The 23,879-nt window shown below is 40.8% G+C and overlaps 1 protein-coding gene across 1 annotated transcript in view; it reads left to right on the top strand.

Moving 5' to 3' along the window:
- Nucleotides 1-23,879, top strand: part of eng (endoglin) — a 58,969-nt gene that overhangs the window by 28,858 nt on the left and 6,232 nt on the right. Inside the window, exons 4-11 of the mRNA XM_049604574.1 lie at nt 2,634-2,747; nt 9,347-9,524; nt 16,356-16,533; nt 16,635-16,737; nt 16,993-17,188; nt 17,572-17,723; nt 19,357-19,587; nt 19,808-19,874. Coding sequence (XP_049460531.1) covers nt 2,634-2,747; nt 9,347-9,524; nt 16,356-16,533; nt 16,635-16,737; nt 16,993-17,188; nt 17,572-17,723; nt 19,357-19,587; nt 19,808-19,874 — 1,219 coding nt within the window. The remainder of the gene's footprint in view (nt 1-2,633; nt 2,748-9,346; nt 9,525-16,355; nt 16,534-16,634; nt 16,738-16,992; nt 17,189-17,571; nt 17,724-19,356; nt 19,588-19,807; nt 19,875-23,879) is intronic.

Consider the following 23,879-nt stretch of genomic DNA (forward strand, 5'->3'; position numbering starts at 1 on the left):
CCAGGATTTATTGGAATTAAGTCAGTCTTGGAGAAAAAACCCCTTTAAACTCAGACTTATTATTCCTCAGTGAAAAGGTTTACTCACCAGCACTTACATCCATAAAACTCAGCAGTACCAGCTTTACCCTACACACATGTGGAGCATGGTAATTAAGGCTGATTCATTGAATGACTGTGGTGGTGATTAGCGAATCACATCACCATTGTGTTACCCTCAGCAGAAAATATTGTTAGTAAGATATTACATTATGTGTTAAATTATGCTAATGAGGTTTTATCTACAGTACATAACTACTACCAGGTTCAGCCACATGTCGGAGGGCACTGGGTGCAAGGTATAAGAAATATATAAATTGCTAATAGGACAAGTGTACTGAAAATAATTCTGAGTGACATGGTAGGTATTATTATTAATGTTATGGCACGGATGTACTGCTCTTAGTCATATTTATCATTACTCAAGAGTGTTATCACACCATTTCCCCCAGTTTTAATGCTACAAAGACGTAAAGCATAAATAAAAAAATGCATCCCTATGCGCATTGAGTAAATAATTGATTTTGATGGTTTTGATGTGCTTTTTTCCCTTGTTGACTTGCGCCGCATGGAGATGTAAGAATAGAACCAGGCTGCATTACCTCATTAATGTCCGTGTCAACACGGAGGCAGACAGCAAAGACAGCTTCCTGTCTATCTCCGAGTCCTGCTCAAGTGACTGGCACTGCTTTTTCTAGAGAGACGCATGTGTTGGCAATACATAGTTGCATAAAAAAACAAGGATGATTGTCACATCCGCACTGATTTTTGCAACAGGGTCGAAATGGAATCAAAGTTGTGTAGAATCAAACTGCAGTCGGAGTTATTTTTAAACTTGGTGCCGCAAGCAAAATGTCTCTCTACTCCGTCAACTCGAGGTCTGTTCATTTAATGACACTCCATGCCACATAGGGAGGTTTGCAAATTGGGGAAAACTGTATCCTCTTTGTACAGAAAACAAATGCTGGCTTGAAGTCTGCATATCGACATGTTTTTATTCTGTGCGAAAAGGTCAGAATAATTACTTTTCGTGCTCTGCTTTGTGTTTTACAAAATCTCCAAACTTCAGGTCACACTTAATAAAATGGTTAAATCACAGGTGTGACATTTTTATTATTTGATCTTCGCAGTAAAGTGTCAATCTCAGGAAAATATTACATTTTAATGGGGACTGTCATGCGTTCTCGGTTTCCAAGACTGCACAGATAAATCTATCCCCGCACCGTGTCGTTTGATAGCACAGTTAATGATTATGCAATAAGATCAAGAGGCATTGTTTGAAGTACCGACACATTTCATAAAGTTTTTATTTTACATCTTTTTATTGATTTTACTTTGTTGTTTGTATAACACAGCACACACTCAGCATGGATCACATACCAAAAAACTCATTATAGGCAGCACAGTAGTTCCCATATGAATGGCTTCACAGTGTGAGTGAACATTTATGCCACTTGATTTCTTTCTTCCTAATCAGTCCCAGTGTTCCACCTGGAGATGTACACCACTGCCAAACTTTCTCTGCTTGCAACGCAGAACACTTTCACACAGAACTAGGAGTTGATGGCTCATTCTCATGTTTAAAGCTGTGCTAGGCAGAAATTAGGAAAAGGTGTCACTCAGCCCCTCCTCACCCCCCTTTTTCTCTCTGGTCATCAGACCACAAATTAGTCACCAGGCAGCAGTTTTGTCGATGGACCCTAGTTCAGTGGCCATAGCAGCTCAAATTCAACAAGCTCAAACCCTAGCACCAGGGGTCACATTGAGCTCGGTCTAACCTGTGTAATGGCAGCAACAGAAAGTTTGCTGAGCTGATGGGGAGTCAGTGGGACATCCGGTCCTCCGGGGTTTGGGCTTGCTGAATTCAGGTTGCAGTTGCCAGAGATTGAGGGACCGTCAACAGAACTGCTGCCTGTTCTCCTCCTGGCGAGGTGGTCTTTAGCAGTGGGAAGTGAAGCAGAGGACACACTGGGGTTTGAGGCTCTAGCTAGCTAACGTAACATAAGTATGAGCATGAATAAGCCACACCCAAGAGCAGAAGGTGAAACTATAAGAAATAGTTGTTTCTCCATCTTTGAAATGCTTCACTGATATATTGACACATGTTTTATTGCATTTATTGTCAGACTCTTTTTGATAAGTCCATCTTCCCTTTTTGGATTGCTTAGCAGTGTCGGCAGTTGTTACCAATACACGAATAGCAACTTTTTCCTGCAGGATTTTCAGCCACTGAATCAGGCTTTTACCATCTGAAGGAACATGCACTAACATCTGAGTTTGTATAACAGCCAACAGGAGCACCTTCTCTTTGAAATTACCTGTGATTGGCAGTAGTCTTCTATCAAGGCTACATTCTCTAAAGACTAGAAACAGAGCCAAGAGGAGGTGCAGAACTCTGGTGTTTTTCCAGATCATTTGAATTACAGTATGCTTAAAAGTTACTCTGGGATTTTTGCACCATTGACACAAAAAACTCCCTACCCCAGCTTTAAATATTTAGTAATACTTAGTGATATTAGTAACTGAGTTTCCATCTTTTGTCCTGGTGTGAGATAACATTATGAGTAACTTTTTTTTGCCTTTGTTTCCTTTCAGGATGCCAATATGTTCTCTCTCGAGATGGCCGATGCCAAGCCAATGAACCTCATCCTCACATCGTCAGACACGGCCTACGGTCTATACAACATCAACCCCAATATTAACATTTATGTAAGTAACGTCTCTTTGTTTTTCAACCTCAGCTTTAAAGTTGTGCTCACGCTTGTCTGGGTTGATGTGTGCGGAGCGCTTGTAAAGGGAAAACAAAATGCTGATCATGCAACATACCACTAAATTTCATCCATGTCTTACGCCGCTGGATGTGATTCCATTACTCAGCTTGCTACTGGTGTAAGAGATTGTACACAAGAACTAACTAATCATGAAAAATTAAGTGTAAAGTGGTTATTTTTTCAGTATTGTATAATTTTCAAATTTCTCCAGCTGTACTTAGCTTCTGTCTAGTGCCAGCTGTTTTACATACAGTCAAACTGCCACAGCTGTGCAGCTCTGGAAAGAGCAGCTTGAGTGAGACAATGAACCATGTTAGCTTTCCATAGATATTCCCCAGTGGCCACTCTGCATGAGGCAGTTTGTGTTTTTGTGTTTTTATTATCCGCACTATAAATCGGTGAGAGAACTTTTAGAGTGGCCAGCAACGAGAGGGGCTGATGGCATCGGCCGTAAAATTAATGTACCAGTAAAATTGGGCATTCTGACTTTTACACAGTGTCCTCAGATTATATCTGTGAATTAAATCTAGGGAGCCCAGCACACAACTTTTATTTAGCTGCCTGAGTGTCTAATTAAATTGAGGAATAATACTGTTATGAGGACCAAGTGTTGCCGCGGTTGTCACAGTTGAGATATTTTGTTTGGTTATTGCTATTTTGGTATTTAAACTGGCATTGATGATGAAAATAAGGAGGTGAATCAAACACAAAAATATTGTCATTGGAACAAACTACTGATATCTTCGGTTTGGCTGTGATGGAGAAGTCTCTAAATAGCCAGTCTTAAACCAGAAATTATGTTTGAAAGAACTGAGGTGTCCAAATAAATGAGATTGCCTCAAACTGGAACATTATTTCTGCTGTAAATTCTAAATATGTTAGTCATGAAAGACCGTATTTCTCGATGAAAATCGAAATAGTTTCAGCTGTGGTCGAGACATGGAACTACAGTTTCTGTGAATAAGGAACCATATTGTGTACATTATAACTTTGTGTGTGTGCTTTAATGCCAGTCCAGCTGTGCTTAGGATTTTGTAATAACTACACATTATTGATTGATTGCCAGCCAGCGTGAGGGATGATAAGCTGTGAGAGGGACAATGAATCACTCTATTGTGCGGAGCAAATTACAACAAAGCACCAGGGAGGACGCCCTACCACCGGAAGAAAATAGAAAAAAAAAACTGTCAGTAGACAGTATCATGAAAGCTACCTGTCTTATTTTTTGGTATGTTTATTGTCTTATGTCGTGATAAGAGTGATAAAACACGTTACAGAAGCTATCATGCACAGATAAAAACACAGGTGTGCCTTGAGATTTTGGCTGGCCCTTTGGTGTCCCTTGGGCACAGAAAGTTTAAAAACAATTGCCTTGAAGCATCTCCAGTTGTTAAAGAACCCCACTACAAATGGTCCATAGGTTCATTCATTCATTCATTCATCTTCTAGCCGCTTCATCCTCTTGAGGGTCGCGGGGGGCTGGAGCCTATCCCAGCTGACATCGGGCGAGAGGCAGGGTACACCCTGGACAGGTCGCCAGACTATCGCAGGGCTGACACATAGAGACGCACACATTCACACCTATGGACAATTTAGAGTTATCAATTAACCTAGTCCCCAATCTGCATGTCTTTGGACTGTGGGAGGAAGCCGGAGTGCCCGGAGAGAACCCACGCTGACACGGGGAGAACGTGCAAACTCCACACAGAAGGGCTCCCACGCCCGGGATCGAACCGGCAACCCTCTTGCTGTGAGGCGAGAGTGCTAACCACCACACCACCGTGCCGTCCTCCATAGGTTCAATAGGTTACATTATTGCTAAACATTTTCCAATGTTATCAGTCCGTGAAGTAAGCTGTTCAAACCTCCTGTGCTGTTTTGTTTCATCAACTCCATGTTACACATGTTGATGTCAGTTTCCTTTTGTCAAAGTTGTTCTTATGTACACTGATTATTATGTTTTTCTTACCTTGGAGTAGGGTTTCTCAAGGTTTTGATGACTGAGTCTCAATTCAGGCACTATGCATATGATTGAGGGCTGCAGAGGAAAAATGCAATTGTGAGTTTTTCATCCACATAGCTAACTTTAGCTAACTGCGCTAGCATTGATAACGGAATGTAATTCCCGCAACACTCACGAGGTGCCACTCGTCGCCATGCAACCAGTAGCTTTCTATGAGTTGCCATTCCTAACCTGACAAATGCTTTTTAGCAGGGCACAGTTCAATGCTGCAGCTGAGCAGTGTGTATTCAATGTCAGCTATTGAAAACAAAAGTATTGAAATGGTTTGCGGATAATGGATGCATTTCATGTCATGTCAGGGGCCACACAAAATGTTTCTGAAGGCCACCATTGGCCTGTAGGCTGCACTTTGAGCAACTATGCCTAAGAGGCAGTGACTGGTGTCAGTTCACATTAGTTCACCATGAAAGTTTAATTTAGAGTGGAAGCTTCCTCGAGAGGAAGAATCACAATAAACATTTTACAGGCTTTACTTCTCACCACAAACTGACAAACTGTAATTGTGTAAGCTCGGACTGATTGAAAGTTGTCTTGGGAAGACTTGAGATTTGACAGTCGGCTGCCAAACGGTAACCTTTAAAAACCAAAGAAACCACATTGTGTCTGTCACGACGTTGTAGCTGGTTGTTTGTCTTCCATTTTTTTTGCACTTATGAGTGCTCATAAGTGCAAATCTCTTTGGCAGCTGACTCTCACATGTCAGAGCTTTTCTTACTGCACATGAATGCATCATTTGTCAGAACCATCTTTTTTACCCGCTTCAACACACAAAAACAATTTCATCCTGACAAAAAAAAGTAAACATGAATTAATGTTTACTGTGTTCATAACCTATTTGTCAACTAACTCTCTTGCTGACATGGAATAAAACTGCTGGTAGGCGTGCAAAAAAAACAACACAGTACCAAAAATGACAGGCACAATTATGACATGCTTGAAAATGGTCAGCAGTTTTGTACATTATTAGCGGATATAGATAACAAGCTAACACATTAAAAATAATATACACAAATAAAGTAAAAATCTGAGCTGACCTGTCACAGCGATGGAATATTTACAGGAATGTCACCAGTTACTGATATGCTGACAGCAGTGTGATCCCACATCCTGTATCATGTCCTGTCGAGAGCCTGGACAACATTGCCTGTGACTACAGGATGTTTTCGTGGGATGAGCAGTATCACTGGGGGATAATAGTGTTTTACTGCAGATTGCAGTGTAAGAGAAACAGCATCTGTTCTGCGTCTAAGAAAGTACGTCACCAGCTTGACAGCTTGGCTCAGTGTCACAATCACAGCTCTTGTTGGCCTTCAAAAGCTAGCCTCGGTACACAGGGTCGTTAAAAAAAACACGGAGACAGCAAGATTTTTGTCTGTTGTGTCCTCGTACTTTTTTCAGCTTATTCTTTAACACTTTGTTCGTTGCAAAAGCAGGTTTTTCCACTGTGTTTCACTCATTATGCAGTTTAATATACTTATTTAAAGCTATGAAATGCATCACCTTTTTGGATGAATATAAGGTTTTTGATCATGTGGAAAGTCGGAGCTTTGCATTTAAAACTTATCCGTCCATCTCATCTGATGGGAATTAAGTTTCATCAGCACTTTCTCTAATATCTTGTAGACAGAAATGTGCTTCTCTCTCAAAACATCTTTGAGTTCCTTGAACTTTACTGTGAGCCTGCAGAATATCAAACTGATTTCACAGAGATTAATCTTAGTTAAATTCCACTGTAATCATTAAAATGTTTGCCATTGTTATTTCCCGTTTTCTCCCCGTCCTCTGCCGGGCTCTGTCGTGACTGGTTCTCCCTCTTTTATTTCTGTAGTTTCCCTTCACGCTATATTTGATCTCACGTCAATCAAATATTAATGTAGAAAGACCAATGACTCCCTCAGGCTTACTTGGCTTTCACCATTTGTTTCTGTCTCGCTTTATGACGCAAGGACACACACACAAATAGTCACACATGCCAGGCAGGCCAGGAGAGGGATTTTCGTGATTTGAACAAGCATACTTGATAAACATTAACAGGATGATTGCCAGAAAATGCAGTTCTGCTCTTCGCCACTCTCTTTTCACTTTTTTTCATTTATATTCATTTTGGTGAAATGCTATGAGCTGTGAAACTATTGTCACCTGGTCCAAATATCCATCCCAGCTGGCACTGGATGCCAGTATGATGTCAGAAAGACATTGGACTCCTACACTGGAGAAACGGTAAAATTTGGTTGGAATGACAATTAGGTTGACAATATTTTTAATGTCTAGCACTGATAGCATTTTGTGGATGTTGGATTTTGTTCTCCATGCCTTACAATTAAATGGAGTTATTGTTCGTCGACATGACATTGGCGTGAGACATTTGGAAGACATTTAATTTTGGTGACCCAACAACACAACTTAAAATTAACAAAATATCACTGTCATATGTTGTCAAGTTACTATTTCAAATTGACGCTGGTGGTAGATGTCCTGACATTGACTTTTGGTCACCCGATGTCACAACCTAAATGCAGCCAAATAATAATGTCTGATGACGCTGGTGGCCAGCTGGGATCTGTATGGTCATTGCAGTAATGTGTCTAAAGCCCCATTCCCACCAAACACTTTCAGTATGGTACCTTTGGAACCAAAAGTAACCCGTCAGACATGGTACCTAGACCCTTGGTGCGCTTAATGTTTCCACCACAAACCGTACTCTTTCATGTGGGCGGGGTTGTTGTCACTCACTGCTCCGTCCAGCACGCACTATATTTCCTCCTTTATCAGTCAGCACCTCGTTTATTGTCCACAGAACAGGGTTGCACGCCATCATTTTCAGAACAAAATAAAACAGGCTGCAGTGAGCGTCTCTCTCCATGGGATATTTAAAAAAAAGCGGGTTTGTACATGTAGTCCTTCTCAGGCAAGGTTAAGGGGTTAAGTGTTGCCGTAGCCCACAGGAGTGACGCTCCGTGACGCTTATTTTTTTTTTCTTTGAGCGAGGATTAGGATAGATGCAGTTCACACAATCTGTTGCAATTAATAAGTATTTTTAAACGCTTTAAGATCAACTTTACTTAGAGTGTAATCCAAGAGAGACAATAAAAATTAAGGTCATGGTCAAAGTAGTCACCGTGAAATTTAAGGTGTGCTGATGGATTCACATCGTCAACTCATGCATTGAGTAGCATTACAAGTTAACGTTCCACCTTAAAAGTTGCTGGCAGTCAGCCCAGTGAATTAAGTTGTTTTTTCTCAGACTACAGCTGCTGTGAGAGGCAGCGAAACAACCACAAACAGACTGCAGTGTTCACAGCTCCACCTTTTAGTACCAGATCTGTGTGCTCGGGACTCCCAACAGAGGGGGGACCAAAAATTTGGACAGTACAGAGTGGTTCCATTAGTAACATCCACAACTTTTCACAGTGGAAACAGGAAAAAAGCGTACTGAGCTGCACTGTACCGTACCATACTGCTCAGTGGAAACAGGGCTTAAAAATAATTAAAGTTTGTATAACACTGAGCATGTGTTGTGCATTTTAAAGCTCAAAATGAATAAAGAAAATGATTAGAACCAAGCACATTTAAACATGAAATAAAATGGTGCATGCAGCTGAGTGTTTTTGCATAAAAAAAACTTGTCCTTAAAATATTTCTGGTCCCCAATCTCATTGTACCATCCTAAATAACAGTATAGTTTCCTTCAGCATAATGAGCTGTTCTTGAGTGTCAGTGAAGATAAGTGTTTACAAAAAGAAGAGACGCTGAACTTACACAGCACTTCAGCCTTTGGTCCACTGAAGAAGAGGACAAATTGATGTCGATTAAAATCTGACGAAGGGCGAGCCCAAAATAAAACTGGAGCACATGTTTTCTGTCTTTGAAAGGTTCTTTATTGAGCACATTTTTTTATACATATGTCTAACTGCCTCCAAGCCTACTGTTGATAATCTCCACTATATTCCCAAAGCCCCTCCCCCGCCTCCTTATTCATGCAAAGCTTAATGTAAACTCCATTATTTCCCATCGGCCCAGACGAGGAAACAGCAGTGTCTAGTCGTTGGGATAGATGTATATATTTATACCTTGTATGGAGCCAGATTCCAGCCGACTGTGGTGACGCACAAAGCTAAAAAAGGTCCCATTTCCTGGCCCCACTCAGGAAGCAAAGGAAAGACCATGGCTCCAACAGGGTTGTGCAACTGGGCTCGTGGACACTTAACCATAATAAACATTTCTTTTTAACAGCACCCTGCTCAGAGAATAGAGGGAGAGTTGGGTGGAGGGTAAGAAAAAGTATTAGCGGGGAATAAGAGGGATGGGCAGGCATGTTTGATACGACAAAATGTGAGCAGACATGAGGGTGAATAGAAATAAATATAAAGCTGACTCACTCGGTTCTGTGTTATTGTAGCGATGTGTAGCAGACAGACTCATGCCTCTGAGGACATGGGTGATTGTGACTGTGCTCTTTCTGGAAATGGTATGAAATTGAAACTCACTGGCATGACTTGGGCTCTACTTTCCAGATAAACAATGACTCCACAATTACGCTACATGCTAATCACCATCACAACAATCTCCACAAGGAAGACTTCCCCACTCAAGACGAGGAGCTGGTCAAGTGGGCGACACAGAAGTTTGGGGGTGTGACTTCATTCACCACAATCCGAAATCTGATAGTAATGTCATCGACGGGAACAGATGGTGAGAAACGTTTGTGTAACTTCTGATATTTTACTAACATTTTTTTTTTACACTGACTGGGTTTCTCCTTCTGAATTTTGCCAGTTTGGAGGGAGTCAATTACAGGCTCTGGTAATGAATTGTAGATGCAAGTGAGACGGCGTTACAAGATTCTATCAGACCACCGAAATACTGCAAAGGGCTTTCTGCTTGCCTGAGAGAGTTTCGGATTCATCAACCTTGACACTATGATTTTTATCTAAGATATGCTATCTGCATCTTTGTTTGGTCTGAAACAGTATTTTTGGCGCTGACAAGAGCAAAGCAATTACAGGCAACACAACACACAGCTCCAGCTTACATAACTCAGCAGCGAGTCTGTTTCCAGAGAGCTCTCAATGAAATTAATCACTAACCTTCTTCTATAAGTGTGTGTGTGTGTGTGTGTGTGTGTGTGTGTGTGTGTGTGTGTGTGTGAAATCAATCTCCAGTGGAAAACACTGCTCCTTGATGAAAGCATATTGCAATACATGTTCTGTGTCTGTGTCTCACTTTTTTATTTGGATTTTTTGTTTTAGAAAGACATTACATTCTAGTATGTTGCTTTTAACCTTTTTTTAAACCAGAAAATACATAACTCAGCATGTGAAATCAGATGATAACTATGTACAGACTTGACTGAGGGAGTGACAACACCTACCCCCCAAAGCTGCATTAGGTACAGGAACAGAAGTCATGCTGTTTTAAAAGAAGGTGTGCGGGCCCACCACAGGCTGCCATATGGCCATTCTCTGCAAAGGCACCTTAAACCATTAGGGGAATATGTAGTCCTCTGAAATAAAATGCTGTGCTGTCAGAATTCTATATACTTAAGTATGGAAGACCTTTTCTGCCAGTGTGATGAAAAAAAAAAGAACCTGTAAATTATTATAACTAGTCCATACCCATTGGTAGCTTTGTCACCTTCTACCTATGCAATCCTCAATGCCTATGTGCAGCTTCACATAGATTGACCACATCAGTGAGTAGAAAAACGTGGGACAGACAGAATGACTGACTGACAGAATGACACACTGACAGTTTCCGTGATTATGTACAGCATACCATACCATGACTTACTCATAGCAAAAATTAGAAAAAACAAACAAAACATTGGGCCACAGGAGGAGCCACAGCGATCGGTCGCATTTTAGCCATTTCTAAGCATTTTTCTGTTGTTATAGCGCCACCCAGTTGCCAATTAGAGTTAAATTTCTCCAGTCACCTTGAGGCATCCTGTTCTACATATCTACCAAGTTTAGAAAAAATCTATATGGCGGTTAGGCCTAGATAAGAAATTAGCTCTCTAGCGCCCCCATTTTGTTTGATGGGGTCAATAATGGAGGGGTCCCCTCAGATTGTTGCGTGGTGATTGGTGAAACCCTTGAGATGTTATACACCTTTATGTGATGAGCTACGCCCTCTGCAATATTCATTGCCTTATAGAAGCTCAGCTTTAGTAAGTTTTCCAACTTTTGCCAAGAGGGAACTTTAGATATTGGTCACTAGATTATGTTCACCCAGTTTCATGCAGATCGGTCAAACTTCCTAGGAAGAGATCGATTTTAAGTGTTTTTCAAAAAATTCAAAATGGCGGAAAATCTATATCACCGGAAGTTATGGGTTCTTGGGGCAAATTTGAGGAGAGGCATCTCTGTGCAAAGTTTCATGTCTCTACGACATACGGGGCATGAGATATGCCCATTCAAATTTTGCAATTTCAATCGGTTGCTATAGCACTCCCCTTTGGCCAATTGATGTAATATTGCTTCATTCGCATCCTCCCATGACCCTCTACCACTGTGCCAAATTTCACATGGGTTGTCCAAGTCAGTGAGGAGAAAAATGTGGAACAGAGACACAGACACACCCACAGAGTTTTCAGCATTATATAGTAAGGTGAAAAACTTTCTCAAAACAATGGGTTAGTATCTGAAAATAATGAGAGGCTTTCTAAAATAAGGCCATATGATCTCAAAATAACAAGAAACCTTTTGAAAATAATGAGACTTTCTCAAAATAATGAGTTAGTACAGGGGTCGGCAACCCTTTTGACATGAAGTGCCATTTTTAAATGTTCTTGTTAATCCCTGTGCAACACCAAAATAATGTCGATCTCTTGCCCCTCAAAAAACTTCTCACCTTTGGTTGTTTGGGGCATTGATTTTAAGCAGCACAGCTTCTCCCTTACAGTCAAATCACAGTATCTTGCTGTGACTGCCAAATGCAGTCTGTCATTCACATCCACGCTCTCATCAAGCCCGATGCTAAAGGTGCAAACTCTGTGTGTGTTTGTGTGTCCCTTTTTACCACTCTGTGTTTCCTCTCTAAATTTGGAGGTATTTGTGGGTCTCATGAACTCATAAAGAGCTCTGCGCAGTGCAGAGCTCTTTATGAGTTCTGTTTTTCCTTGCCAGCAGTTGCTTAGTGGATAATTGATCAGTCGATCTGATCAGAGCTGGTGAAAGGAGCAGCTTTATGTGAGTTATAGCAAACTTTTAGACCCAGCACAATGAACAGTTAAGTTTCCTTTTCACTGCACCTGCCGTTCTGCTGCTCAAACGGTAGGCTTTATATATGCCAACAGTGCTCCTTATGAACGGTCCAGCACCAAAAATAGAAAATCAATACATGGCAGCAGATGTTGTCGTCCCGACGGGCCAGTACAAATAAATATGTGTGGGGAAACTTTGCACTTAAACGTTCTGTTGCATACTTAGAGCTAGCATGCCATTAGGTAACTACGGCATTGTCACCTCACACAAGAGGGTTTCTGGTTCAAATCCAGGTTGGGGAGTTAGAAGCCCGGGGTGTGGAAGCCGGTGTCTGCATGGGTTTTCTCTGGGTACTCCGGCTTCCTCCCACAGTCCAAAGACATGCAGATTAGGTTAATTGGTGACTCTAAATTGACCGTAGGTGTGAATGTAACCATGAGTGGTTGTCTGTCTGTGTGTCAGCCCTGTGATAGTGGAGACCTGTCCAGGTTGTAGCCCGCCTCTTGCCTAATGTCAGCTGGGATAGGCTCTGGCCCCCCCGCGACCCCTAACAGGATGAGCGGTTACAGAAAATGAATGAATGAGAAACCATAGCAAATTATTTTCAGAAAGTCTCTTATCATTTTCAGTTACTAAGTCATGATTTTGAGAAAGTTTCTCAATATTTTTAAAGTTTCTCATTATTAAAACTTTAATCACACTGGCAGAAATAGAACCCCCTACTTCACTGAATACAATTCCAAAAATCAAACATTGCTTCTCTCACTGTTTGCATTTTATATGTACACACCAAGACTGCTCAAACTTATTTGCACAAGTCTTAAATGTGACCATTCTAGACATTTCCAGGGGATGTGTACACACTAATCCTTTATCACATACAGCAGTGACCTAAACAACAGCATGCACAATAAGAGCAATAACATAACATTAAATAACTAGAAGATCTATGTAGACTTGAACAAAGAACAAAAATAAAAGTGCTTTGTCAAACATATGCAGCACTACGTGTGATTTTAAAGCTCAGTAAACCTTCCATAATGCTGCATATTTAGAGCACAAATACCTGCACGCTGACAAACCACCAATACTGAAGATGGAGGCACAAAAACATTATGATTTAAAGTGAGCATCCATGGCTGAGTAAAGGCTGGACATTACGAATATTATTGTCTGCTCTTGCCGGCAGCGGTAGCAGCGGGATGCTCCATGCAAGCACAATTATTTCCTAACAAAGCCTCCTTAAGGCGGTCAGAGCCACAGCAGAGCTCTGACATGGGTTGAGATAGCAAACGGCGGTGATGCTGGAATAGTGGTGGCTGCTTTTATGTCCAATGTCTTTCACGGTATTTTAGATGAATTAAGTTTTAACCCCTCTCTTGTGTGTCCTCCTCCACATCTGTCAATTATAGGGTGTTACAGTATGGCAATGACATTTTGCTCTCCTCTCATTTTAAATGTGTTTTTGAAATTGTGATGAAATGCTGTGTTTTCAGCCACTGATAGTTTTAGCTTGTGTTTCACTGACTCATAGTCCACAAGGGCATTAAAATTACTCAAGCAGTGCTACGGTTTACATTGCTGTTTCGTTGGATCCCTTGGCCTGTATTGAGGTGTGAGGTGAACTTGTGTAGGCCTCGTCGTAGGCGTTTTGAAAAGTCTGTGCGATGACTACACAACACTGTTGCCAAGTTGAAAGCTTGCTGAGGAGAAAATATGTAAATGTCCTTCAGGTTTCTTGAATGTCTCAATGTGATTTAAAAATTCAGGTCATGCTATTGCAAGTGCATAAGAGGCTTGTTAAGCAGTGTTAAAGAAGCTGCTTTTAAATTCTACTTGCACAGCTGCAAGCCAGCAGGACTTATAGTAACTAAAAGTAGCTTGAAGTGATACAGCCCTCCAAATCCTTCTAGTTGCAAATGCTTAGCCCCCTGCAGGCTTGGTTAAAAGGACGTGGTTATAAGAGCTGGTTTCATCTATGCAAGGATGATAGCAGTGGTCAGTTCAAAATGATCAATGTACAGTAATGGTGACAAACTTTCACAGTAAAAAACGGTCTCCGAACATACCTCTAGCATCATCCACTTCTTTTCCACTGCTTACACTCGCTCACACTCTTAAAAATAAAGGTGCTAACTCGAATCATATACGGTTCTTTGGCTCGTTCCCGTAGGAGAATCTGTTTTGGTTTCTGATACAAGGGTTTCAAGGTATACCGTGGTTTGATAATTGATAGATATCATACCATTTAGAGTAGTTTATCTATGGTACAGAAAAAAGAACATGCAATCAGATGGAGAATCTCACCTTCCCGTGCGGATCTCCTTTCATCCTCAATAGTTACACATACTTCTTTTAAAAAAATGATTAGATTATAATAAAGGGTTTATTCAACCAACAAAATCTTCTCACAGAATCATTGTAACTGATAATAACTTTAGTTGTGTAATACTTTGATACCGTGAAAATGCGATATTCTCTGAGGCTGTTATCATACCGTGAAAATCTCATACTGTTGCAACCTTAGGTAGAACCTTTCCTAAAGGTTCCTACAACACTTAGGGTTCACAGTCATGCTTTTAGGGAGTGACGATTTTGTTATATTACCACTGCTACACTCTTAACAATTTCAGTGGTGCAGTATAGGGACAAATTAGATGCGAACACAAAATGCCAAGTACCTGGCATCTTTAAAAAATATGGTAGAATAATTATTTGGCCGACCATGTGGTATTCTATGGCATGAAATGATGGTAGAGATATCAGCTATGGCAGAATACAAGTAAAATGATTTAAAGTTACCATGTGAAACCCGGGTTTGAATAGACTTAAACACCTGTGCTTTCAACAATCCTTGAAGAACTCTTTCTTCCAACAAATGGTTCTTTGGATGAAAAGGGTTCTTAATGAAACCCTTAAGCCCAGTTCAGACCAAAGATTCACAACGAGACAAAACTGGTTTAGATCATTGCAGAGAAAAGTTGCAGTGGTGTGAACTGGCTGGTCTGAGTTAGACTCAAGCCAGCTGATGGTGTCACCTGCAGCTCCACTGGTCAAATCACCGGCGGCTGGTTTTAGAACGTTAAGCACATCACCTGTTTTAACAGCCAGTTGACTTATAGTGAAGTCCGCTGGTTAATTCAGAATGACCACAGACAGTGTGTTGTGCTGCAGAAGGTGCTCCGTCCCCACTGAGCCCTCTGATTCCATCCACACGGTGTACTTTCTTATTTACAGATTAACTGGCACTGGTTCTTTATATTATTGTGTCATATTTATGAATACAGTCCATCTGATGCTCGTTTTGTATTTTCAGACGCTACAAATTATATTCAGCCACAAAATAAGCCTGAAAAGCTAGAAATCAAAACTGAAGTATAAAGAGTTGTTGCATAGCGATGATACACTGTCTCATCTAATTGCATTGGTGTGAACCGGCAGCTATTTAGAACATTGCAGAAGGGCGCATTGCAAGTATTCGTTGCGAATCGTTGATCTGACCTGGGCATTGGTCTCACAAAGAAGCCTTGAAAAGCCCTTTCTTTCCAGTAGGATTATTCAAAAGCAAATGGTTCTGGGTAAAACCTCAGCCCATCAGGAGGAACCCTTTTGGAACCCGTTTATTATTATTTCTGTTGCAAACAGTGTTCTTGTCAAAATGTGGCTCAGTTAGGCTGTTGTGTGTCTTTCATGCTGCTCAGCATACTTATGAAGGGACTATATGAGGTGCTGTGGAATATATCACCCCAATTTCCAGTGGAGTGTTCCAAAACAAAATGTGTGTAGCAATTTGAGCATGGCACTAGGGTGCACCTGTAAACCATCAGTCACCATTATTTGGTCAAAGGCTGAGCATAGTGTACTCTCATGGGACTGCTCCAGGAACATCTCCCATAGCGAGGAGAGGCGAGGTGCTAATGTGCCTGCCCCAGCAGTTTGGTCTTCTGCTGCGGGCTGGGCTATAGCTCCCCAGTGCTGGCCACCAAGAAAAAACACTGTAAACTGAATTTCTGTCGGCAGCCACACTGAATGGAAATAGTCTCCCAGAGCATCACTCTCAGTAAAACTACCCTGTAGAATAAACATAAAAAATAGGCTTTAATTGCTATTGCTTATTGCAGCCACAACCCCTCTGCCACAATTAAGCATTTTAACAGAATTGCTGTTGGTTCATTTTTTGGAGCTGTTGTCTTGTTTATTATACGACATTACAGATGCAGAAATAATTTTATTACTCCTAATTTCCCCAGGAATGTCGTTTTTTGTTTTGCAAACAAGAATGAACAGTAATGTGAAATGAATGTTTGTGGTTTTACAGGAACCAAACCTGGCTCCCGCAACTGCATACTTAAAAATGAAGATGCATTAGAGAAGCACTTTATGAAGATTAAAACAGCACCCCTGGCTTCCTCGTTCAAATCTTGCTCCCCACAGCAGCAGACACCCAACGATGCCGAGCTTCACATCATAAACATCCCAGAGAATGCCAGCGTTCGGTAAAAACCTTGCGATTTACAAGACGTAGCATCTTATGTATTGTTTTCCTATTTTTGTCAGGCCAAATTTCCCTCGTAACTTTTGATTCTTCATATTGCAGCAATGTGTCACTTCGCATTGACGCTATGAAGACTAGTGTGTTCCTGAGAGGCCCTCAGGGCACCACATGGATCTTCCTCAACCCACAACACGCCCATTTTTTTGTAAGTTCACACATACACATACTCTGGTTATAGTACAGAGAGTTAGCATGTTATTTATGTATCATAACCATGTCAGATAAGATTCATTAACTCCACTCTGTTACACTGTTGTCAATCAGCTCACTTAATAACACAGTTAAACCATAATAATCTTTCCCATGTACGTGAGAACATACCTATTATTGAGTGACTACTTGTGAAAGACAGTCTCCAAGTCATTACTGATTTATCTGAACCCATCTTCTCTTTCTACAGTCCAACAATGACATCCTGCTGCCCACCATCACACACAAAATCCAGCCTTTGTTTACACTGAACAGCGACAATGCAGAGGATGTGCAGAGGACGGCTTTGGATCACTTCAAAGCCACTACTTTCACCAGCTACACTGAACTCAGACCAGAGGACTCTGCAGTTTTACTGGTCCTCGGAAGAAAAGACAACCCCGCAGGTAAGACGATAAAAGGTAAAAAAGTTGTTTTCAACTTTGAGGGATTTTGTGCAAAGAGAGTCAACTCAGCTCTGCAGAAAGCCACAGCCCACGCATAATACATGTTACATAATGCCAGCAGTGAGATGGGAAATTTGGAGGATAATGACAGTTTTAATAATCGTAAAAGTAATATTCTTCATTATCATTATTACATTCAGTATATTATTTTACATACACAATGTGATGTGCTGCAATTTAAGATTTTTAAGTTCTTAGTATTTTGCCTAAATCCTATAACTTTAAAGATTTTGTATTGAGGAGGGTAAAGAGTGGTACAAAAAATGGATGCATGTGGTTTATCTTTTGTTGATCTTTTTTAATTTCACTTGTTTCGCTTCCAGTTCTAGAACCAGCAACAACACCCGCCGCTCTCGTCACAACCAATGCCCCTCATCAGATGCCACTGCTGATGCAGCTATACACATCCCCAGACTATCGTTCTCCCCTGGACTCTAACACCAAGGTGCAGAGTGACAAGAGAATTTATGCAGAGGTAAGAAATCATTCACCCTCTCAGCTGTATTTCATGTCCCCTCACTCAGCTCCCGCTCAAAAACAGCTAAACATGGGGGATGATGCAGAATGAAAAGACTTGCTCAGCAGCTAATATATATTGATCAGTCATTTCAAAATCACTTTGAAAGGCTTATGTGCAATACTGTATTTTGTTCTGAAGTACAGCTCAGAATTTTATACTCATTGCAGAGCTTTGATTGGGGCCTAAAAATATCAGGCCCAATCCTGCATGAGCCCACATAGCAAGTTTCCACTTTCATTTTTTTTTTTTTTAATTTTAAAAATTAAATACAAACTGCATTTGTAACACAGGGTGTGTTTGCAAATAGCCACTCACTGGACACTTTGGCACAAACAAGACTGCTCATAAATCTGGGATACTGTTGGAATACACTATTAGATTCAGAGCACCACACTCTTGAGTGCCAAGCACAAGAAAAAAAATGTAACTTTGTATATTCAAATAGAAATACAACATTTTAAAGGTCCAGTGTGTAGGATTTGGGGGCATCTATTGGTAGTAATTAAGTATAATATTCTTAGCTATGTTTTCCCGAATGTATAATCACATGAAACTTAGAATCATGTTTTGTTTTTGTTTTTTGGTTTTTTGGTTACCTTAGAATGAGCCGTTTATACCTAGATATGGAGCGGGTCCTCTTCCAAGGAGACCGCCATGTTGTTCTACAGTAGCCCAGGACAAACAAACCAAACACCAGCCCTACACAGGGCCATTTGAGTTTTTGGGTCAGCCATTGTAGTTCTCACATTCGGTTCACGGTAACGCTGCAGTTCTGCAACCTCACCACTAGGTGCCTCTAAATGCAACTCACTAAACCTTTAACAGTGGGAAAATTTGAAAGAACCCAACCTGATTCAAGCACGCGGGAATGTTGAGGAATTACAGCCTGGCTTGGGCTCAATCAGAGCTCTAACTCATTGCATTTGTAGCATGTTGCCAAACTCAGCTAATAGTGTTGCAGGATTGCGTCCTAAAACCCAGAAATGAGTTAGCATTTTAGCACTCCTGGTTCCCTCGTCTCAGAGTCAATGATGTTTCTGAATGGGTTTTTGGTTAGATGCCTGAAATAAGGTCTGTGGTTCTCACAAGCTAAGGAGACGGTCACATTTTGTTCAGTTAAATCAAATACATCAGTAAACACCCAACTCATGAATTCTGAAGCTTTTATATGTCTTAAAAAAGGTGGTTGTTAATAAGTAGCTAAATGAGACTACAGAGCATCATCAAGCTGAACATGGCTCTGCAGCCTTGTTGTGGTGGTGATTGTTAGCCATGCAGCTGTGTAGTATTGTTCATTTATAGCCTAACGTTAGCTTTTTACCTCTGGCGATTGCATTTGGGCTTCAGTATGTAGCTGTTCAGTGCTAGTATCATAAACTTTTGTTTGCCACAGACTTTATTTTCTGCAATAATCCAAAACCCAATGAGAGTATCCCTCTGGCTTTTTGCCGAGGGAACCAGGGCGACACTATCGTCTGTGTCAGCCCACAAAAAACACTATAACTGCAGCACTCTATGCCCATCTGACAGATTTTTGTATTTTTTTCCATTCTGTTGGTTTATTTGCTCTGTCCTCTGTTTCCTGTAGATTTCAGGGCACACTTTAGGGGATATTGTCTTGACCATCAAGGTGATCAGCTGCTTTGTGCGCTCCACGGGATCATGCCCTGTAGAGAAAGAGCTACCCATCATGCCAGAGGCCTGCTCCTTAAATTCTTGTCCCAACAGCACCCGACTCAGCTTCTCCTTAGATCAGCTCCAAGAGCTGACGTCCACCACATGGGACCTGGAATGCTCCGTCAAACTCTGCTACAGTGAGGTAGGAGTGTATCAACTTTTTTAATGCTGCTTTAAAAAAATGTTGCATAACAAAATACAGCCTGTGTTAAAACCTCCCTTTGGTTGTGTTGAATATTTTGTGTTGAGTGTCAGTGTAGATCTGTGGCAGTGGGAGCTTTTATAGCCTAAATGCAATTTTTGACACACTTATGACATTATGAGTTTTGCTGATAAGTTTTTTTCTCTCACCGCTCTGCTAGAAATGTGGAGATGGAGGAAGAGTGAAGAGGAATCTGGAGGTTACCCAGCCGTGTCTGCAACCACCAAGTGAGTTCAGTTTAAACTCCAAAATATGAACTTTTTTTGAGTCAGATGCTACATAAGCCCTCACTGGACCAAATCCTGACTTCTTTCTTTGCTCTTTTCCTACACTAACTTACTCTCTAAAACTTTCCAAAAAGGAAAAATATATACATTTCTTGTACATCAGATTGTTTTATAGCTTTATTCCTGCAGTCATTTTGTTGTGTAAATGTAAATGTGTAAATATTGTAATGTAAATGTTACATAATACATACAATAAACAGGCAGTTCAGTGGAACTAGAGAGTTAACAACAGCTATAAGAAACATTTGTAACACCAGTAAGTGTTTCATCCTTTTTTTCAGTTAATTTCAACAAAACAATTAGCAAACAAACAAAACATACTGCTTTCACATTGATGTAAAAGCAACAAATGCGGAAAGCTCCAGTCCTGAAAATGATCCACACAAAAAGTTGTCCTGAAAAGGTGTCATTTCTTGACAAAGTCTCACTGTGAAGATGAATGTTTCTTAATTAATTATCTAACAAGAAACTCTCTGAACTCTCAGTAAAACTTTTGAATTACCTTTTTTTTTTTGCCCTCAGGACTTAATTGCTAGGCTGGTGCTTTGCCGTTTGAATTGCTGCTTGCTGCTATAATTTTCATTCCAATTGTTGCTTTCAGTGCACAACAAGTGCTGCGCAGGCGGTTGTCATAACAGTGAACTCAGGATATTCAGTGAAGCCAGTGAGGGGTTGCAGGGCTGGGCCTCGTCCTTTAGGAAGGTCTGCAGGCTGACCTTGTGGCCACAATCAGAAGTAATGGCCCTCAGGGGAGGGAGGTGAAGTCCTTTGTGTTTCCAAGGGGGTCTGACTGTGTTGCTATCCAAACACAGCCACTGGGCCGGGTGCTATTGTCGGACCATTCAACACAGAGGAGTCAGACGAGGAGAGGTGTCTTTTCTTCGGGGAAAGACAGACAGATGATTAATTTCTAGGAAAATTCAAATGATTCAATCTCAAGAAGACACAAGGAAGTAGGTGTTGATTAAATGAGGACTCACCTGGAGTTTGTCAGACTTCTTTTGTGAAACTGATAATGGGTTTGTTTATTCCTTAAGCTTCCCTTATCCTCAATTTCCGTCTAGAGGAGACAGATAATGGTTGGTATGTTAGGCTAAACTACTCATCCATGCTTTCCTGTGTCCTGTTTGTCCTCCTCTTTGCTGTTTTGCTTTAACTTACGCAAATCAAATCGTCTTCCTGGAGACTGAAATACAGGAATAGCACACAGTTTAAAGAAACACTCTGGGTCCGTCCGTGTGGTTCCATTAATTACCTAGTGTCAGCTATACACGGGTTATATCAGCGGGCCTAGCAGACCGCATTCTGTCGCGAGCCGTCACTGGGCAGGACTGAGTGCTCCATTCAGCAATCATTCCTGTTTGGTAGTTTTCATACAGAGGGCTCCAGGGAGTCACAGCACAGGCCTGCTGTCTGCCTCCTCCTCTCCACCTGCACTGGAGCTTCTGCTTCCTGCTCTTGTTTATTCAGCTTTGCTGTCAAAGCCTCACTTGTACAAACTAACACAGTGACTGATTAGAGGGAAAAAAAAGTCTCAAGAGAAAGCCTGCTGGAGTTGCTGTGATGTTTCAGGCTCATTTGGGGTCAAGGAATGTTCCTCACTGGCAGATCAACAAACTGGGTTGGCTGTCTGGGATGCAGTTGGCTCAAGTGCCCACAAGATGTCACTGTTTTAGTGTTCTGGGTCATGTTTAATTCAGTTAATATTTGTTGTTGTTTAATCAAATATCAGCATTATAATATTTAATGTAGTCATAGTTTGACTAGAAATGAATAAACAAAACCCTCATGGAATCGCTTGTACAATATCAGGCTTTGTACTTTCTTAATGTCCATGCATTTCAATGGAAATGTTGCATGTTCTGATATCAGCACATCCAGAAGTAGTTGCACTGCACATTATTCTACACATAAACTCAAATACACATGATGCACAGAGTGGTGGCAAGTTTCTACAAAACAAACCCGCTGTCTCCTGTCCTTCATGTCCTCTCTTTAATGTACCTCAGGAAAGGGGAGCTGTATTGTATGAAGCCCAGTATAGTACTTAGCCTAGCACACTCCACCAGGAGGCAGGAGGCAGGAGGCAGCAGAGGCAGGTGAGAGAAACTCGTGCAAAGGTGATGATTAGTTTCTTCCAAATGTTCTAGATTCTTGTAGGAGGATCTCCACAGGTACCAAAAGAAGGGGAGAGGGAAAAGCACGTGTTTGTGCACTGTTTCTCTTTATATGCAACAAATAGCGTGCACACACAGGCTATGTTAGGTTCTGGTGGGGACTTCTGCAGGCTCATTGGCATGGTTTCAGACAAAGTGATGTGTGTGTGTAGCCTTGTAGAGCCACAGGACATTCCCAAATTCAGTTTTTGAAACAATTTGGCAATCAGTTTCAGCCAAGTCAGATACAGATATCATAAAGCAAACTGCTCTCTTTGTCAAAATTATTTAAAATCTGATCTTGGTTGAGGTTTTTTCAAGGATCTGAGAAAATCAAAAGCAAATAAATCAATAACTGTGGAGTTTAAGGTGCTGTCTGAGTGAAGAGGAAAACTGTCAATGATCTATTGTACAGCCTTCTCGAAATGACGTCTATCTCAAGGTAATCCATTCATGGCCTTGCCAGACCACAATGAGCGCAGCAGAACTGTGGGATGGCCTTGCCGGGCTAGTACTGGATGTCTGTGCCACAGCGCTGTATGTCATGGGCTTGAGTGAGTTTCAGTGTTTGTCTGTGCCTTTTCTCTTTCAGAGCTGATTTAAAGTAAAACTATTTTTTATTGCTGCTGGGCCGAATTTTATGATTTCTATTAAGTTTGTTAGCGGTGAAGCACGTTCGTTGGTTCAAGTGAGCACACAGAACATCACCAATGCCAAAGCTGATTGTAAATTGAAATTTGTATCATTAAATTAAGACAGAGACAATCAGCACAAGTTTACTTTTTCATTCCAGTTTGGCGGAGGTCTAACATTGAAAAAGTAAAGACTGGTATATTTACTGCATTTTGATGGTATTGCCATGGTAACTAGGAGTGGGAAAAGCATAGCATTAAAGGACCATAGCTTGATATTTACATTACTGATAGTTGTTTTAGAATCTATACCATCGGTCTTTAAATCGATCGATCTTTAAATTGACCTTTGAGGTACCTGTTGGTTTTGGTAAGGTATCTTTCCATGTTAGAACCATTTAGGTGTCCCTTTTTGGCAGAGATTCATTGTCATTGCATGGTTATGTAGTTGAAAGCAGGGTTTTGTTGTTTTGTTTTAATTTAACAAACCATTATTGGTGCATGCCAGAAAACTCCTACAATTTGAATTCAAGACTTTGTTGCCTAAAACCAAAGTATTCACTAGACACGCCAGTACAATTACTGAGTGGGTGTTCTGTTACACTGCAAGAAAATATGGTGCCGGCAACTGGTACTTCTTGTTTGCTTTGGTTCTCTGGAGAAATCAGCAAATCTGATAAGATTGCTGATATCCTTGAACCTTTCATTATTCCCAAGTGAATCTATTATATTATATTATTTATATTACATATATTATATCACAGTTAAATCTCCTGTATGTTGCATCGACAACTTGCAGCTGTATCATTGCATGAAAATAATGTCACTGTGACAAAAGGAAAGTCTTAGAGCTGCTGTGAATTTGCTCCTACCTAGGGCAACAAAACAGTGTATCTCAGGTGCGTCGGTACAATGGACAACCATGAAAGGACAGCAGAGGAGATACCTGCACACCAATGCAGCTGGGCTGGACAGTCCTAAAAAAGGTTCACAGGCTGAGATCAATGCAAAAAGAAAAGAAAAAGGAAGTCAATTTATTTACACAAAAAGAAGGATGCTCAAATTGCAAAAAATAATAAAACAAATAAAAAAAAAATAAATAATGAAATAAAAAATAATAAAAAGTGAATAAGGAGCAGCAAAATTTGAGTCCTTGA

This window comes from Epinephelus fuscoguttatus, linkage group LG18 (genome assembly GCF_011397635.1).
Source record: "Epinephelus fuscoguttatus linkage group LG18, E.fuscoguttatus.final_Chr_v1".
In the NCBI taxonomy this organism is placed as follows: domain Eukaryota; kingdom Metazoa; phylum Chordata; class Actinopteri; order Perciformes; family Serranidae; genus Epinephelus; species Epinephelus fuscoguttatus.